The following is a 20,535-nucleotide window of genomic DNA, read 5'->3' on the forward strand; positions in this document are numbered from 1 at the left end:
GACCGTCTAATGCCTATGAATCGCAAATATTGATGATCGCCACATCTTTATAGCTGTTGGGAAATGATTATTTTATGTCTTATTGGTGCTTGAATTGATTGAACCTTTGCATTACTAGAATGATACTTCATTATTAAACTTGCATTTTTTACATTATACTCCTAAAGTATTGATAGATTTTCCACGGATTCAAAGACTATCGACAGTGATTTGATAGTCACCTCGTCTGAATGGCGATTTCAGTAACTGTTTATCTAAATGGTATAACTGGTCTATTAAGTTTTGCTTTGGTGATAAGTATGTCATAATCGTAAAAATTCAATTCGTACATTATCATGTAAATTCTAAGCTTCTTATTTAACAATGAAACAATCCATACATTTCTTTGGTTTATTATATCAATACAAAAATACAATTTACAAAAAGGAATACAATTTAACATAAATATCACAAAGGAGCTTTAATATCAAAATGAGCAACAATACAAAAAATAACAAAATTGAAAGTATCAAAATTATTTATTTTGAGTCAAATAAAAGAAGTAAAAAAAGTTTGAGTAAAAAAATTGAGCTGGGTACGTACAAGGCCGCTTGGAATTTAGAGAGTCCATTAGATGATTTTGGAGCAATAAAAAATTCAGTTTCTATATACAATGTTGGCAAATAAAGTAGTACTGAGTATGAGAGAGAGTACTAAGAGTCAAGCGTCATCTCCAAAGCGGCGAATATACAGTATGCCGTCATTATTTTATTCCTCAGGGATCACAATGCCGTTGGCTCTGGCGCGGTCCTCGTACTTCTTCCTCCACTTGCCCTCAGGGTCGTACTTAGCGCAGAGTTCGCGCCAGATGGCCGGCTCGTTCTTGATCAAGTGGTCGATGACCTTAGTGGCTCCCTTCTCTTGAGCTTCTGTGCATTTGCTGCAGCCGGTTGCAATGGCGTCCTTCATGTGATCTGCAAAAAACACAAGGTTGGTTGAGTATGGATAGGACTTTTTTCCCTTTCTTCCGATTATCGACACAATAGTCTTTCTTCTTAAAATTCTTCTTTTTTTTCCAACTTTGAAGAAGTATCACATCAAGAGTATGTATGCAAACAAATAAGTTAAATCCGAGCAATAACCGAGGGAGCCAGTTACATGATAAAATTCGCCACTATTTTTGTTAGTCACTTTAAATTTCATACAAATTTAAACTTAAAACTAAAACTTTTGTACAGTAGATACAGCAGTTATAAAAGTAATACACAATTTTCCTCGACTCATCATTGACGTTTAGATAACGTGACTTGCTTTCAAACTACTTGTAACTTTTCCGCTTATGTTTTGTTGACAGGTGTATGTTTTTGTCTCGTCAAACAATTTGAGTTTTTTATTGACAACTATCAAGTGGACAAACAATTGGTTTCGAGCGTAATTTTGAAAATAATTTCGGTTCTCCTGCTAATTTTGGCTAAGTACATAATTTGTAATTTTGTAATACGAATTGTTTTTTGTTCGTAAAATTCGTCGAATTTACATTTCCTGAGGGCATGCAAATTCCCCACTTGGCCAATGTGGTGAACTCATGGCCTAACCCCTTCTGCATTTGGGAGGAGACCCTTGACCAGCAACGGGTCATGAGTCATGGTTTAAACAAAAGAAATGGATGACAATTTACTCCCACGTATTTGTAGTAGTCTGACTTATGATTATTATATTGTATTTAACTGTAAGAATCTTTAGCGAGTAATAGCTATTCTCGTCGTATTTGACAATGCAACTATTTTCTCACTATATTTGCTAAGCACTGTCTGAGAGTAATTGACATTTGAATTGTGATTTATTTGGTTTGTACTCGCAATTTAAGATAAATATAAACGCTAACGTAACAACTTCTGGCATTTAAATTATCTTTGTATTGAAGGAGATAATAAATAAACGATCCTTACGAAATGACAATAAATTTTACTTAAAGTTAAATCTGCAGATACGTTTTTTTACGTTACTAAATATTATGACTATCAATAGATACTAGCAAGACCATGGATTTCATTTGTATAATTCAATGCTATGCTATGCAATGCTTAACTATTTAAATTTAGCCCAGTCCCAATGTTTGAGCTTTCCACACTGCCAAATTGCGGATTAGGGACTAGGAGTTTTTCAATAATTGTATATATAAAGACAAGCCAGATTTTCTCGTAAGATTATCCTAAACTGATACTATAATTGTTTTATTTTATTCATAAAAGTCATTGGTGTGTTAGTTTTTAAATCGTTGATCATTTGCGTGGGAGGCGAATACTTGGCTATCAATGCACAATCAAAATTTTTGCAAAATTTATTTGAAATTACAACAAGATTGAACTAGAAATATAGTTTACAATCTTGATCTGAATATTTGTGTACAAACGAGTAATCTTAACAAACACTAATTAGTACTGACCATGGGTCGTGTTCATTGAATTAAATTGAAAGTAGAAACTGGATTTATCTGATAACTAGTTAATTTGTTTGTTAGAAGTTTAAAGCAACATAGTGTCAAATACTCCGTAAACAAAATGCGGAATACATTATTGTGTACATTAAACTTCTTAAAGTACGTTCTCATATTTGCTAAGTTAGATAGTTGGCTATAGAAGTCCCCCAAGTCCAGGCTATTACGGGCTAACACTTACAGAGATACTAAGGTTGAGAGTTTAAGCCCGTTAAAATGTGTCCGTCTGTGTTTTATGTAACACCAATAAACTATATCATGCCAAGCTTTCTAAAAGTTAAAGAAGCAATGCACAATCCTCAACCGTTATTTTACTAAATCGACAACCTAATCTCCCTTTACACTAAAGATAAGTAAATATCGATATTAGTGATTCGATAGGTTATATTATAAATTATTGCAATGTTCACCAAGAAATTGTAAATATCATTACAGATACACCAAAAAAAAACTAAAAACGATTTACAGCCTTAAGCGATACCAACTTAAGCGATCACTGGAATAAGCATTAATTGATGGTGACCACTTGTTGGTAACTGACACATAACTATACTGAATCGTCACTACCGTAGCGCGATTCTCTTCCATTATCGACAGCCGGCTTGTTATGGAGACATTTCGTATAAAAATCTGACGAGCGATGTAGCGAATGCTTTAGGAGCTAATTTTTAATACATTTTACATGTCAATCTCTAGAGATTGACATGTAAAATTTACAGTACCGACTGTATAAAATCGTGCTGCTTATGTATTCTGTATTGGGATGGGTAAAGAAATAGAAGAAAAATGGAATCCTCACCTCTCAATTCCTTTCCTTCGGAAGTGCACTTTCCCCTCTCCATGACGCAGTCGACGTAGCCCTTTAGAAGTCTCGGGTTTTCTAATACTTCATCCACGTTGACATCGTCGTACTTGCTGGTGTACTTTTCATCGGCGAGGACCGCCACAGCGACGCAACACAACACTATGACGAACTTCATTGTTCTCTGAAATATGTAATGGTTATTTTCAATATGCGATAGGGTTCATTTTATTAGATTTATGGCCGAGTTGTCCATGGTGAGAGGATATTTTGTCATCTTTTCCATAGTTTCACATTGGAGATCATGCCGGTTAAAAAAAAACACGGTACCCTAACATTTTCAAGTTGAACTAGGTTTTCCATTAAATAAATTAAGAACATAAGTTTACCCCATGACGGAAAAGTTTTATCGTGAAATAACTAGGCAAAATGATTTTTTCTCCCTCAAATCGATATTTCACTGAAATACAGAGATTGCTTTTATTTAATCTTAGCGTCACATCACTGCGCACAGGATGTCTTGCTATACACTATGATTAAAAACTACATACATAATAATATGACACTGAAGGGCCCAAATTGTACTAAAATATAAAAAAAAACGAATCAAAAAACCAACTTTAACATGAACACAAAATGTACTTAGAACCTTATTTTCCAAAATACACTGAATTTAAGTCTTAAAAATTAAAATAATTAAATTAAATATTAGAATTAAGTATACAAGTGCGACCTACCGTTTGTTTGGGTACAGTAATCAGTTGCAGCTCACAGTGAGTTATGATGTCGGTCGTAATCATATGCCACTATATATAGTGGACGCCGGAGTGCCTCAAACATCTAATTTGCCCCTGGTTGGTTCATTATTTTATCTGTCTTCGATGCATAACCCGCGCACTTGATGTACAGGCTGTTGTTAAAATTAATTGTGTTTTTATGCTCATGCTACTTGAACGGACTTTTGATATATTCTCTGATATATTAGATATTTTGATAATAGTGTGATAGCTTCTTTTAATAAGGTAGCAGAAACCTAAAAGACTGCAGAACATCATATGCTGCTATGTCTGCAGGTGCAACTATTATTTAACTAATTTTCTCTATGAGCTTTTACAGCTAAGTTCTCAAGACCTAATTCAATAAAGCTAATACAAGGAAAAAGTATCGACGGCTCAGGCTTTACCAATCTATTGGTGACAAAATTTCCATTTGATCAAATATTTCAATAGTTGTTACTTCTAACTAGTTCACATAAAAGGAAATATTTACTCATTCATACTAACTATCGGTAACGCACAAAGACTCTCAATTTTCTTAATTAATTGCATTCAGAATGCATTTGTAGTATTTTGCACATGTATCTGGTTGCATTTTCTATTATGTGGCTTGCTTTGTAATTAGTGAATAATGATGCTTAACTGATGAGAAATAGTTATGACTGTCATACGATCATTCAGGAAAGATATTGCGAAAGGGTGAAGTAATAGTGTTTTAGAAGACGATATGAATTCCTCAGAACTTAGATATAATTTGGCATAAAGTTATAAAAATGATAACGTTTTCGAGTTCCACTTGACATGACAATATAGCTTAATGAGAATGCTTATAACAGTTGTACAGAATGTATTGAAAAAAATGTTTATCGGATGTTCATATAGCTGTCGGCTGTCAATAGTCGATAGTGGTAGAGAAACGCGCTACTGAATTCCAAGAAATGTGGTTAATAATTTACACCCTTTACTAAACCGACTTCGGCGTTATTTTTTAAGCTTCTATTACGTTTGTTGTATCAGACTACTATTGAGACAATGGTCGGGCTGGGTTTTGGCTGTGTCTAAAAATGTTAATACTAAAGATGATCTTCTTCTTGTCGTATGGTTAGTGGTCAACCTAATGTCAAAGTTGTTCAAGCCGCCCAAAGGCCTTTGACATAATAATGGAGATGTGATAATAAGTTAGACAATTAACAAAGTCAACTGAAAACAATAACAATTTTTATGAGCACACTGTATATAAAAACTATATTAAGGGGAAACACTCGCAGGGTTACTCGTCTATGACTGTACTTATCCTTGAAACTACGTGCATTGTACAACACCTCATATTTTTATATCAAATGAATATAATACAACGATTCAGGTAAACACTAAAACGTCTTGGAAGTAATTATTTTAATAATAGATACATTCTTAACGACAATATTAAATTACTTCTACGTACAAGATTAGTCTTGAATACCTGTTCATAATATAGGTCATAAAAAATGCACTACAGTAAAGTGTACAGTTAAAAAACCAGCTTGTTATGGTCACTATTTCTAGGAACTAGAATCTTTGTATTGATTTTGGTGTAGACGATGCATCGGTGCACAAAAAAGCGGGCACTAGACTAAAGTCCATATTAATATGTCTTAAACATTGCTTAGTGTTCACAACAAAATAATATAAGTACTTCGATATTCATTTACGGATATTTATCTGCATCACCGAAAATATTACTTTAGTTTTAGTAAAAAAATTATATTTCAGCTTTATCAACTATGCACACTGATATCTAATGATTTGTTAGAAATAAAGAATATTTACACGATTGAGTAATATACGACTGCTACCAACAGGCTAAATAAATAATTTTGGAAAAATTATATTAGAGTTAAATCGATCACATGGTCCTAGTTTGTTAAAATAAGATATGATTGGTTATAGTGACCATTAGAAAATTATATTTGAGAAAAACCTTTTTGATATTGTTTCGTACAATAAATATAACATTCAGCCAGTTACATTTTGTAGAACAGATACAAAAACAATCTATTGCAATGCTAATGATCGTAAATAAGCAAATCTGAACTAGATTATTCAATGAGTGTCGTGATTAGTTCATCGATACATCGTTATTGAGTAATGAGTAAATTGTGCTTCAATTACTAATAAGATATGGATGTATTCTTTTAAAACCTCTAGATGAAGTCAAAGCTTAAGAATAACAGTCGGAAGTTTGCATTTATCTATGTTAAAACAATTGTCCAAGAAAATAATTTAATTGTCTGAAAAATGATGTACATTTAACGAAAAAAATAATATTGTAGCACCATGTAAATTCGGAGGGTTTTATTAAAAATATACCCTAAAATTTATTTCCAGAATTTTGGTAAAAAGGTTTTGAATAAATTTACTAAAATTTAAAACAATAACAACGACAGTCGTTCCGCTGTACAGTTTCGTAAAAGTAAACAAAACATGTTTATGATATTATTGTACACAGATTATGATCTGGTAGATTCTAGGAAGTACTTCTTTTTAATAAGAATCCATTGTTTAGAAGATTCATTAAAGTATTAGTTTTTCATTAAGCCTTATTACTTTGCGTCAACACGTTCAGCCTAGCATGACAGGAAAAACCTATATCTTGGATACGATGAAGTCAGTTCATGTAATACGGAATTTTCGATATGAAATGTTTTTCTTTTGATCGCTGGTTTAGTAAACAACTCTCAGTATATAATTTTCTCATTCATGATTATATCAACAGCTCTAGCCATTTTATGCTAAAATAGTAACCCATGTCCGTCTTGGGGATGTAATCACCCTGTAAAATGTAATCCGAATTGGTTCTGCTTTACGAAGAAGAAGAACGTAATATTTACATTTATAAGATTAGTATGGATGGATTATTTACAAAAATAAATAAAATAATTTAAAACTGAAAAGGGACTTGCATATAAAATTACCTGCTAATTATTTTCAAAACATTTTTTAAACTAACAAAATTATATTTTCAATTAAAAATTAAGATATAGTGACACGATAACATTTCAAAATAAGACGCTTCAGAGTACCATTAAGTAATTCCCCTTAATAAGTGTTTGTCGCATAAGTCAGTGGGTCGTGGGTCACATTGAAACGACAGCTGAATGCTGTAATGTTCAGTGGATGCAACATCCATGGACGTAGACAACGTTGAGCAATGTCTCTTTACCACCTCGTCTACTTATATAAGATGAATCATTGCTCCTTTATTATAAAGCAGCTTTATCTGCGGCCTTAAAACCTTATGCTTTTGTATTGTAAGTAGATAGTCGCCTCTTTCACAGCATAAACAGACACAAATTATTATGCATTTAGAAACAGACAGGTTTAGTTTAACATGTAAAATATTGGTAGTAATTAATTAATACAAGTTCACGACATTTATGAACAAAATATGTAAATATTATGCAAAAGTGTGATACATATTTTATAAGATTTCAAGTCTAAACTTCGGTAGGTTCATAGTAACTCAAGTTTGACTGGTTAATTTTTCAGGTGTGAGTAATTATTAACTTAGTTGCAGTCGACCGACTTACCTTAATGTATGTATGGAAAAGTTTGAAGATAAGGAAAAGTAACAAAAAGGGCACGTTATAGATATAGCTCATAACAAATTGATTAATGCATCAATATTTCAATGGATTAAAGCTTTGAAGATTGTTTTCAGAAAGCTTTTCAACTATAAGTCACGAGTCCTTTTCAGAAATATGGTTTTTAAGAGTTCTTTTTTATAGCTCAGGAATGTATGTTAGTAAGTCAAAATTAGGTAAACAAGTAGTACGAATTATTTAAGAGCTCCAAATTACAATGTTCAGTAATTGAATTAAACCCGATTTCTGAGGAGCATTTAACGGTAGTTTATCTATAGCGTTAAAACTCATATAAAAAAACGCTATTGAAAAGATAAACTACCGTTAAATGTACTCAGAAACCGGGTATTAATCAATTAAAGTGATGTGCGTTAAATCGCTGACAAGCTTTTCTCCAGCGAAGCTTTCCTTATCCTAACTTTATTGAGCAGATTTGCAGGTTATTTTCCGTCGGTACCTACTTAATGTCTGTGGTTAATTGCGGAACCAAACAAATTCAATCCGAACCTTGTGTAGATAATATATCAGTTGGCTAATGAGATTGCACTCGCGCATAATTATATACAGTTTTTGTTACTGAATGCAATTTGGATGCTAATTATAGTTATTTACGTAAAACAGTTTTTATATCTGTTTAAGGAAAACTACAATTTTAGTAAAAAAATCTGAGACTAAGCGGATGCATTGTGAATGGAGGATAATTGAATTATTGTTATCAGCTGACCGCAGACTAGCTATTTTTAAGCATCAGTGCCCGAGTATAAAAAATGAAATCGGTCGCATGATTTTAAAAATATCACTTTAATAATAACATTGTTTATCAAAATTCTCATCAAATCTGTAGTCTTTAATTACACGAAATCGATTTATGAATCAATTAGGAGTGACACAATGATATACATAAGTGTCGTATTTTATAAACTCGTTGTACCTTTGTAATAAACAATTTTAGCGTAACACAGTAAAAATCCTTTTATCCTGCTTTTAATAGCAAATTCAATATCATAAGACACTAAGTTCTTTATAATAAAGGAGCAATGATTCATCTAATATAAGTAGACGAGGTGGTAAAGAGACATTGCTCAACGTTGTCTACGTCCATGGATGTTGCATCCACTGAACATTACAGCATTCAGCTGTCGTTTCAATGTGACCCACGACCCACTGACTTATGCGACAAACACTTATTAAGGGGAATTACTTAATGGTGGGTCTCTGAAGTATCTTATTTTGTAATGTTATCGTGTCACTATATCTTGAATTTGAATTGAAAATATAATTTTGTTAGATCAAAAAATATTTTCAAAATAATTAGCAGGTAATTTAGCAGGTAAATTTTATGTGCAAGTCCCTTTTCAGTTTTAAAATATTTTTGTAAATAATCCATTCATACTAATCTTATAAATGTTAAGATAATTATGCGCGAGTGCAATCTCATTAGCCAACTGATATATTATCTACACAAGGTTCGGATTGAATTTGTTTGGTTCCGCAATTAACCACAGACATTAAGTAGGTACCGACGGAAAATAACCTGCAAATCTGCTCAATAAAGTTAGGATAAGGAAAGCTTCGCTGGAGAAAAGCTTGTCAGCGATTTAACGCACATCACTTTAATTGATTAATACCCGGTTTCTGAGTACATTTAACGGTAGTTTATCTTTTCAATAGCGTTTTTTTATATGAGTTTTAACGCTATAGATAAACTACCGTTAAATGCTCCTCAGAAATCGGGTTTAATTCAATTACTGAACATTGTAATTTGGAGCTCTTAAATAATTCGTACTACTTGTTTACCTAATTTTGACTTACTAACATACATTCCTGAGCTATAAAAAAGAACTCTTAAAAACCATATTTCTGAAAAGGACTCGTGACTTATAGTTGAAAAGCTTTCTGAAAACAATCTTCAAAGCTTTAATCCATTGAAATATTGATGCATTAATCAATTTGTTATGAGCTATATCTATAACGTGCCCTTTTTGTTACTTTTCCTTATCTTCAAACTTTTCCATACATACATTAAGGTAAGTCGGTCGACTGCAACTAAGTTAATAATTACTCACACCTGAAAAATTAACCAGTCAAACTTGAGTTACTATGAACCTACCGAAGTTTAGACTTGAAATCTTATAAAATATGTATCACACTTTTGCATAATATTTACATATTTTGTTCATAAATGTCGTGAACTTGTATTAATTAATTACTACCAATATTTTACATGTTAAACTAAACCTGTCTGTTTCTAAATGCATAATAATTTGTGTCTGTTTATGCTGTGAAAGAGGCGACTATCTACTTACAATACAAAAGCATAAGGTTTTAAGGCCGCAGATAAAGCTGCTGATGCCTATTTTTTAAAGCAACTAAAAGACGGCTTCCCCAAAGTTTTTCCACTTCTTAGATTATCATTTAGAATAGTGAAACATTTGCCACCACTTTACTTATTAAATAGATTATCCACTTATTCATAAGTCGCGAGGCCTAAGGCACTGCAAATGTGTAAGTTTCGAGGTGGACGGACGATAGGGTTAGAGTAAGATTCTGTAAGTACTTGAATGACTTTACATACGTAAAGGAAGGACGTTTGACGTGTCTTTTTAATTAGTATTTCCAGTTTATCGGGAGCAAAAACTGACAAGAAAACAATTGCCTCGTAAATGAGTTGTAGACTATTACAGACTTGTAAGTTATAAAATATGTTAATCGATGCTCAGCTCTGTCTGCGTATCACATATCTCAGTTGAAAACTAGTGTATTTCAAATTGATGGTCACTATTTAGTAGATTGCTGTCTTGACGTAACGTGTTAATAACTTTAATCTGAGGGGAAAAAACAATGTACACTATACAGCTCGTAGTTTTCAAATAGTTACCTATTGAGATACGTGATAGACTAGGCTTTAAGGGTGCCAAATACTCGTACCCAAAATTGTTGTTTTTAAATTATATCGTTTACTGTAAATCTGAAATTTATAATGAAGGCACTTAATCGTCCACATTAAGGCTTAAAAAATATATTTAATTGTTTAATTTAGCATTTTAAAGCAATTAATAATTCGTCCACATTCCTAAATTTACTAAAATTCAAAATCACAATCAACGCAGCGGAACGCGTATCCGAATTAATTACGATATTGTTTACGAATTTTGTTCAGCATTTTGCCCTGTTTTTTTCCATTTATTGAATTATTTCCATTTTAAAATGATTAGGTTTATCCTTTTTCAGGCCGTTTATTTGCATCACCGATATTTTCTGTCTAACCATATTCCATCACTGCTCTTACATAAACATGTCGATGTAGAATACTTCAATGCTAGTTTAGGTAATAGGTTGTTTTAGTATCTCAATGCTATTTTCAATCTTCCTTCCAAAACCTTACCAGCCACGACGAATGAAGAATCAAAATATAAAATAATTTGATAAGACAGACCCATGTAATTTTGTTTTTATTTCGAAACCATTTTCAGTTGGCAAACAATGTTTTTTTATGTTATAACAAAACGGAAATTCGGTACGATTAGTGTAATATTAGAGTTAATTAAGAATAAATTGTTGTTGAGTTACATAATTAGGTTCAGCCTGTGCAGTTTTTGTTATGACAGACTGGAATTTCCTGACAAATAAGTAGTGGTTAGACAAAAAGGTGTGTGACGGAGGTGGTTTGTTTGATCTTTTTACCGTCTATGTCGCATTAAAAATGTGGTGTAATTTACATAGTAATAAAAAGTTGTGTGCAGCAGCTCCAAGATGGTAATTTCTATAAGGAGTGTTGGCAACCAGGCAACATCAAGTGAAGCTGCCGAAAAAGTAAAGGAAGAAAAAGAAAAAAATGGCGGCTACTTTTGTTTTTTTGAATTCATTACGTCAACTTACGTTTGTGAATTGTACTGTTATTCTTAGTTTAAGTATATTTTACCTGATTATAATTATTTAATGTAACATTTGCTTAATTTGAAAGGCTCCAATCGTTAGAACAGTATATTAATTTAACAGGAGTATATTTTTCCTATTTCCAGCAAGCTATGTTCTTGATCTCGTTTTCCTCAAAATCCTACAGAAAATAAAATAATGGTAGAATAAAAAATAATATCGACACAAGTTTTCTATCTAAATCTATACTATCTATACTAATATAATAAAGCTGAAGAGTTTGTTTGTTTGTTTGTTTGATTGTTTGTTTGTTTGAACGCGCTAATCTCAGGAACTACTGGTCCGATTTGAAAAATTCTTTCAGTGTTAGATAGCCCATTTATCGAGGAAGGCTATAGGCTATATAACATCACGCTACGGTCATTAGGAGCGGAGTAGCAACGAAAAATGTTACAAACCCATTCTCTTAGGTGACGCAAGCGAAGTTGTGTGGGTCAGCTATCTTAAATAAACTACGTGCTAAAAGAAGCGAGATACTCAAATTGAAAATATGTACCGCCAATCTTAAAAGTTACAAGTTGTGGAAAATATCAAAGCTTATGACCCCTATCTAAGAGTAGAGGGAAGATCAAAGCATTATACATACATCAATTTAAAAACTATAAACTAGCTTTACGAACGGAAATAATGAAACATTTTGTACAAGTCTTATAAAAATTCAAGTTGTCACAAGCGGCACTTATTCAAAATGACCAGACGGGTGACACGTATAATAGCCGGTTGACGAATATCATTTCAGATGGGTTTACTGCGGTAAATTACCTAGATATGATTATACAGTTTACGTAACGTGTCATTTGAACCGACGCTGAAGGTTCTGACCCATTTACAATGTTCATGTAACTTAAGGGGTTTATAATGATGCTTAATATTGTAAAATGTATACTTTTCATGCTTATTTTTGTCACATTTTCGACTGAGAGTTAGTTATTTTTACTGACCGTTTTCAGGTAGAAGTTTACTTTGAAATTGTTTTTGAGCTGTTTGCACATTTTACGAAAGCCATATGAATACTGTTTTTGTATGCTCGATGAATGTTCGAGTAAAATGATTAAGACAGGGTCATCAATTTCTTGAAGTTCTTTAAACCCAACATGCAGCTAGCTAGTAGCTTTTATGACGGGAAAAGTCCTTCACCCGCCTTATATAATAGGGAAAAGCGAGTGTTATAGTGTTGCCACTAAAAGAACCATACCTTGCATATGTGAATGGAACAGCTTCGGTGCTCTAGTCCCTAAATGTAGACGAATTTATATATTGTACAATTCCATTCCTAATAACAAATCAATATTTTCTAAGAGGCTGTCAGGAAAATACGTGACTTTGATCTCCCCACTAATCTGCATAATATCAAGTTCACGGCCTCCTTGTGCGTCAATGTTCATAAAAACCACAATGTGCAGTGTTTTGTTTTAATCTCTTGCAATATATTATTATCGAAGCAATAATCTTAATTATAGGACTCCTAAAAAACATCGGTAGGTAATGTGGTGGATCTATTTTTGGATTGCGGTTAATTTGTTTATGATAATCGCTGATTCTAAGTATAGATTTAAATATAAGTTGCATTGTGCATTTATACCCAATGTGTAAATTAATTTGGCTAAAACCTACTTGTTTTGCAATACAAATTTAATTCTACTTTTAATGGAAATTGGGTTTCCTTTAACCGTTTTAATTCATAAAGATTTTTTGTAATATAACAAAACAAAAAACACGATTTTATTTTTGGGCACAATTTTTCTGTTATAAGATTGACTGACTGTCAAACGGTATAGTTATTGGTTAAATAAAGTAACCATAGAATTGTAAATTAGGCTTTAAAAGAATGTATTATGAATTAAACACCGAAATAATTTCCAAATAGATAAACCCAAAAATAAATTATCCATCTGATATAAATTTATGAGATAGAATACAAACAATTGGCGCCTTGTTTATCCACCTATAACCCTAAGAAATTAATTCTACAAATTGACTCATAGCACATTTACACTTGCGTTCATTGTTGTCAAGTAAGCTTATTCAAGACGTATGTTTTGCTATAATTAATTAAACAATTTAATTGTTTCTGCTAACAACAACGCCATCTATAAAAAGCGATTATAAAATTACAAGAAACTCTTATCGCGTTCGATCGATTACAACGCTTGTTTAGTATTTTTCCACTGTCGGTAGAGGTCGTTAGTACATGAAAATGAAACCGTGTATTAGGCTGTGGCTTCACTGACGACAGTGCACGGAAAGTCCAGTCATAAACACAAACAATGCTTGATATATGAGTATGTTTAATTGACTAGATTCGACGAAGTCTGTGTCACTTGCGAATGTCGGTGTATTTCTTTATTAAAGGGAAGGCCAGCTCCATAAAGAAAATCCTTTTTCTATATAGTAAGCTTATTTTATGAAAGCAGCCTAAAACTTGCGATAGCCGGTTTAATCTGCTTGATTTAATAATGTACAAATATCACTCAGGAGGTCCCTAAGTTGGAAAATACATGACATTGAATATGCTTTTTGGTTTGTTGCACTTGCACCAACTTATATATATATTATTGAACAGTATTATACATTTATTAAATTATAAAGAAAATAAAACGAAAACTAAGATATAGATTTTCGTTCGAAGACGCGTCGAATTAATACGTTAATATGCCAGCAAATCCAAATATGTTTAGGGCTTTCAGTTTTATTTTTCACACATAACAACAGTGAGATCAAGGCCGCATTTTATGTATACATGTACTAAGTTATGTGTATTAGTGTGAAGCGATTAGATGATTAAAGGCAAGCGGCGTGAAATAATGATGTTGTCTGACGATAGTAACGTTTGAAATCTGCACTTGGTAACCAGACGATCACCCTTGTAGCATGATCTACATATTTTCTTACCATAGTTCAATGGTAAAACTGTTATGATGGTGTCTTAGAGGTCAAATAACAATTCCGCACGAGAAGCAAACCTTTTATATTTGTATTAAAACTTTTGAAGAAAGTACTAAGCTTTTTGATTTGTATATCTCTATGTTTCCGTATCTGCAATGACGTTCTATTCTATTTATTTAAAATATCGGCAAACAGGCGCCACATACATATTATATTACTGAATCATTATTTTATGAAACATTGTAGTTGATACTAACATAGATAAATAATATAATAGAATGACTAATCCCAAGTTTCCGATATACTGATCATTAAGTCGGTCGTGCAAACAATGGCAGATACAGGGTGCGCACGCGACGATTATTCCAACTGCGCTTGCGCAACTGCCATCTGTCGTTCAAAACATCATTTAGAATTCAATTCCTGGTTTGCATAATAGTAAATTAGAAATTATGTGATATTTAGGTGCAATGATTGATGTGATGTCTTAGTTCATGTAAATTGCAGTGATATAACCGTATGTTTAATGCAATTCAGAATATGTAAGTTAGAACATTGTTATGCTCGATGGCGCCCTAGACAAAATTAGTAATATGAAGCGTAAGTACTACTCGTTTATACAATCAGCGATCGATAGTTCATCTTAATTTTTAAAATATTATTTATATTACGAAGAATATAAGTATAAGAGAAGGAGATATGTGTACACTTGAATATTAGTAAATTAATAGGCAGGGAAGTTAGATAACGATGGAGCTCGATTCAACAAGAAATAATGTCAAAGTCCCCTTTATTGCACTATCTACTATAGGATGCGAAACTGAATGGTTAATGCTAGTTCAAATATACCCATACAAGTATTTAAGAAAGATAATTATAATCAGTAATAGAGTAATAGAAATCAATCTTACAACAACTCATAGACACATATCCATCCTTTTCATAGCATGCTCCATGCAACTATTCTATGGCACAGAAATGAGTGGTGATGTAGAGCCTGTTGAAGGGACTCCCTTTTAGCCCTCGCCATATATGACACTAACTTGATAAGGATAAAAAATAATATAGAAGGTTATAAATAAACCACAAACGTTTAATTATGTGTTGAACTTGACCGGTATTTTAATAACACCGTGTTATTAATTCTAGTAACTTGCGACGATTATGTTACGTGACTATTATTTATTTGTTTTACAAACGGGTTAATTGTTGGGAGTCGTGGGTCAATCTATTATTGCTTGTGATGGTTGCCGGTTACTGTAGGCAAGCTAGTGTTGCCAAGGAAGATTTCTAGATAAAGGTATGAAAGCGTTCATAAAAGCATTTCAGGCTGGTTAGAAGCCCTTTGTTCTTCTGGAGAAAAAACATTATTTTTGAGCGTTACATATGTTGCACGCCGGCCTAGAAGCCGAGGCTGAGACGTTATTAGGGCTGCAACGATAACTTATATACTTATATATATACTTATACTTAATACAGCTACGTAAAAAAATAAGTAATTATTATTTTTAATGACTTAGTTAATAAACGTTCAAATTTCATAATCAATTCAGACAGTAACTAAGTATTTTGTATTTTAACGTGCAATCAGATAGTCCATCTACTAGTTTAGCTAACAAGTTATCCACTATAAATAATTACAATAGTTTTTCAAGGCATCTTACTTGTTTAAGAAACACAGTAGCGATTAACAAATCGCAGTTAATTTGCTAATAAGCTTAATTGTTTTCATGTTTTTCGTTCAAAAAGGCCGCGGACACGCCACTGGCTCTCACGAGCACAATTGTCCATTATAATTACTGTTTTACTACTAAACGAAGTATGTTTAACGGCTAAAATTAATTACAAGTTATTGGTTTTAGTCATATCTGTATTGTTTGTAATTTATATGAGTGTATTTATTGCAGCAACATTGATTGGAAATATAATTATAAATCTAGTCATCTGATTTTATGTGAAGAATCTTATGTCATTGTTTTAGCTCTTATATTTACGTAAAGCTATATACCTAAAGACATTAGCAAGCCATTTGTTTGTTTTTAATTAAGTTTTAGTACCTACTAAAATTATTAATAGTTCTTCTTCCTCATTAATATCCTTGAACCTTTCTTCGGGACCAAGATTCAGAAAGGCACACCGTGCTGGGCTAAGCCAAACTGCTAGATAAATCAGTAGCACGATTCTCTGCGATTGGATCAAAATTTGACATTTAAAATGTATTGCCAAAATACTTTGTCCGACGTCCGCTAGAGGCACTGAAACTATTGTCATACATTTTTTTATAGAGGCTTTCGGTACTTGATATTTTCGAACAACGGTTTTCAACACTCGATAGTAGTGGATAATCGGTCTCTACAGGTCACTAATCCATCTGCCTGATACAGAATTCTGTTAATAGTAGTCGAGTCTCTTGGTAATTGAACACTCAAATTGTAATTAATGGTAATCGTGTCTATAGAATACATTTGGCGTACACGGGACAGGTTTGGTATTCGCGTGCCATAAAGATTAATTTTTAAATAGCGATTAAATTGCACTGTAAAAAGTTGTAGGCGTGATGCTCGGGTCAGAGCCCATTCGTCCCCTAAAATTCGTCCCCTAGTATAAAAGTTGTAGATTCGGCCCCTACATAGGTGCCCACTGGTCTCCTGGTAGGGGACCAATTAATATTTTAATAAAAAATGTTATTTTTAAGGTACCCATTCGTCCTCTCTAATATATACAATATAAGTTAAAGATTCGGCACCTATTCAGGTGCCTATTGGTCCCCTGAGATAAAAATAGATATATTTTACATAAGAAACGGTTAACATAATCCACTTGTGAACAGTTTATTAACGGAATTAATTTAATAAATCATAACAGATCATTGAAAAAAGAGCTATGATGAATGATAATCCGTCACGATAATAATATAACCTGTCGATAGGCTTACGATGTAAGATTGTCTCACTACGAATGGCTTGTTAAAAAATCATCAAAGGATCAGGTGCAAAGGGGTGTCCAAACAAATAATCGGACTCCTGAATCGATTGAAAATGAAGCGAGAATAAATCGCATAATTAGCCAATTTTTTGAAAATCAAATTTCACTAGGCCACTGCATGGAAAAGCTATGCATATATTTATTAATTTAAAATGAAAAAACAAATATAAGATTAGTTTTGTACTAAAATAATGTTGATTTGTTTAATCTTCAATAATTGTTGTGATTTTAGTCATTTTTTGTTATTGTAGTTATAGTTTGTTAGATTATTATGATTTTGCATGTATGTAGTTGGTAAATATAAAAAAAAATAAGAAGTAATTATTTACTGTTGATATGTGTTCTATTTTTTGTGCATATTTTATATTTAATGTTGATTTATATGATGGTCAATCAAGACTGATTTTTGTAAAAGAGTTGTATTTTGTTAGTTTCTACTTAGGACATTGTGATTTTGTATGTGTTAATCTTATTTGAAATAAACATGATATCTACCGAAATACTATATTTTTTATTACAGCCTTTTCTGCGCGACTGTACCAGGACTACCAAGTTGCAGTATACACATATACATGTGCTTATATTAGAAGAATGAATAAAAATAAATATTCTTCAGGGGACGAATGGGCCCCTCAAAAGTTCCAGGGGACGAGTGGGCACAGGGTGCGAATCTTAGGGGACGAATGGGCTCTGACCCTGATGCTCTTCTATTATGCAAAACTGTAGTCTTCTACGACTGCTTATCACGAGGATTTGAGTTCGATTCACGAGAAGGTATGTATGCTATGAGGTTATGTATATACTGTAGTTGAAACTAAACCCGAAGCCTAGTTATATGCCAGAAATATGGTAGTAGACTCCTCAACTGCAATTGATATTAATACTACATACACAACTAATATTATGCGCACGTCGGTGTTTTTCTTACGTCTCTAAATACTTATAGCATTGTGTATCTTAAAAAACAAATAAAAATACATATCGGATCTTCAGAAAAAGAATGACTTAACATTGAACCTAAATGAAGTCGCTTATGCTTTTATTCCACTAAAGGTAGGATATAATTATGCCAGCAGACAGTCAATGTGAGACTTATGCACTTACGTAGTCACACGAATGTTCAAATAAACGAACGCTAGACAAAAAACAACAAGCACTGTTCAAAATTCAATTCTCATTATATGCTAACCAAAAGTAGATAAAAATATATTTCCCAGTGCCGAAGGTCATACCTACTCATATTTTATCATTACTTTGTATTTTAAGAGTTTAGATTCTATCCAAGGTTTTGTTTAAATTAAATATGAAACTGACCGCAAATTTTCGATAGTATGTTGTTGTGTTTTTGGCTAATTTGACATTAAGATTGTAAACATATTTTGATATCTAAGAATATATCCCATTAAAACTAATTATAAGCTTTAAAAACTATATTTTTAAATTATTTGAGTAGATCGGAATTACATTAAGCTCAATTGATTTTAATATTATTTAAATCCTAGGTTACTTCCGATACATAGGGTTTTATAGAAAAACTCAAAAAACATTTTCCTGTTCGAGGAATTGAAAAGAACTTCCTTCTTCCTTTAACATTAAATTCACGAAATCTTATAACATATTCAAGATGCAAACAAGATATAAGAAGTCGGCTCCACAAGCTGCCCTTGTGTCGAATATTATCCTGTTTCGTTTGAATTGCGGTCACGCAAACTAAGTCTCACGGCGAAAACGCAAGTTTAACCGTTTAAATCTAGCTTCTAGTTACTTCTGGTTATGACTTCTTTGCAGATTAGTTCCGTATCTTAAAACTTAAAGGCCTTCGATGAGGTTTATCGAATTATTATCATTATTAATTGGATGGTTAGTGTGTAATCTAGTGTCATAGTGGATCGAGCCGCTTGAAGGCATTTGAAATAACTTCGCGACTGTTCTTTAATAGACATTTAAAAGGACCAATCTAAACGAATATAACTGTTTCGATAAAATAAAGCTTCTTGCACAACTATAGCTAACTCGTCAGTAAGTGGAATTTATATATTGTATTTTAAATAATAGAGCTTTAGCATTCGTCACGAAATCGTTAATGCTCTATATTTGCCGAAGAGGCCTATGAAAGTATTTCTTAAACACTCTATTTAATTTCCTTTTTAAATTAAATTTCCATTTAACGTCTGTCACAAAAATACTAGATCAATCTAGAGTTATGTTCTTGTTATGATAGACAACCTAGTTTATCTTGTCCCATTGTTCTGTTTCATTGAATATTATCCTCAAGCCTAATTATGGCGTCCAAACGTTTCCGTAGAGGAAAACTACACGCGGAACTGATCTAGTTCTCTGTAGATGATCTCTGAACTTGACCTGTTTCCTACTCAACTTTTTGTGAACAATATTTGTAAACATGGAAGATTACTCAAACATAAATACTCAGCCGAGGCAAAACTTAAACTTTAACAATAGCAGCGAGTTTGATTTTAATGTTACATGTATGAGCCAACCAACTAGCCCACAAGGCAGCTTCAACTTAGGAGAATATACGGCACTAAAGGAAAAAGTCAACAAACTACACATAGAACTAGAAATAGCAAATGTCGAAAAGGTCGAAAATCTGAATTTCACAAATACAGAACTAAAAAAAGAGATACTTAATTATCAACAAAAAATTAAACTATTTAAATCTATAGGCATATCTGACACTCATGGCATAAAGTACTCAACACCTCTGAAGTTCTACTCACCCCAATACCAAAAGCAATTTACTAAGAAACCACATCCACCGGAACTAGAGAAGCCTGAACAAATATTGAAAACACCAACAAAAACGTCCCAGTATATTAGAAATAGCAGTATCGACTTATTAAAAATCCAGCCAGTGAGATGTAATCCACAACAACCATCAGAATACAATAGAAACATGGACATGGCAACCGTAATCATCGATGGAGACAATAATAAGCCTGACATAGCGATTAGTCCCGTTCTCGGAAGTATAACAACATCAAACTGTGTGTCAACAAAACCATCCACTCCAACACACTGTCCAAAACAACA

The 20,535-nt window shown here is 32.6% G+C and overlaps 2 protein-coding genes across 2 annotated transcripts in view; both read right to left on the bottom strand.

The window, feature by feature from the left end:
* The window catches only part of LOC142980285 (allergen Tha p 1-like), a 33,082-nt gene extending 29,830 nt beyond the window's left edge, over positions 1 to 3,252 (bottom strand). The window contains exon 1 of the mRNA XM_076125654.1: positions 2,490 to 3,252. Coding sequence (XP_075981769.1) covers positions 2,490 to 2,590 — 101 coding nt within the window. The 5' untranslated portion in view covers positions 2,591 to 3,252. The remainder of the gene's footprint in view (positions 1 to 2,489) is intronic.
* Positions 377 to 4,175, bottom strand: LOC142980286 (allergen Tha p 1-like). The gene is made up of 3 exons (XM_076125656.1): positions 4,016 to 4,175; positions 3,276 to 3,462; positions 377 to 953 (listed from the first exon to the last, which is right to left on the bottom strand). The coding sequence occupies exons 1-3, from the start codon at positions 4,076 to 4,078 to the stop codon at positions 748 to 750; spliced, it is 456 nt and encodes a 151-aa protein (XP_075981771.1). The 5' UTR covers positions 4,079 to 4,175; the 3' UTR covers positions 377 to 747.
* Positions 4,176 to 20,535: the final 16,360 nt, after the last annotated feature.

The sequence above is a fragment of the Anticarsia gemmatalis genome, chromosome 17, assembly GCF_050436995.1.
Source record: "Anticarsia gemmatalis isolate Benzon Research Colony breed Stoneville strain chromosome 17, ilAntGemm2 primary, whole genome shotgun sequence".
Lineage (NCBI taxonomy): Eukaryota > Metazoa > Arthropoda > Insecta > Lepidoptera > Erebidae > Anticarsia > Anticarsia gemmatalis.

Coding starts and splice junctions, on each gene's coding strand:
- LOC142980286 (XM_076125656.1), bottom strand. CDS start 4,078: ATGATTACGACCGACATCATAACTCACTGTGAGCTGCAACTGATTACT. Junction 3,463..4,015: donor TTACTGTACCCAAACAAACG/GTAGGTCGCACT, acceptor TACATATTTCAG/AGAACAATGAAGTTCGTCAT. Junction 954..3,275: donor CGAAGGAAAGGAATTGAGAG/GTGAGGATTCCA, acceptor TGTTTTTTGCAG/ATCACATGAAGGACGCCATT.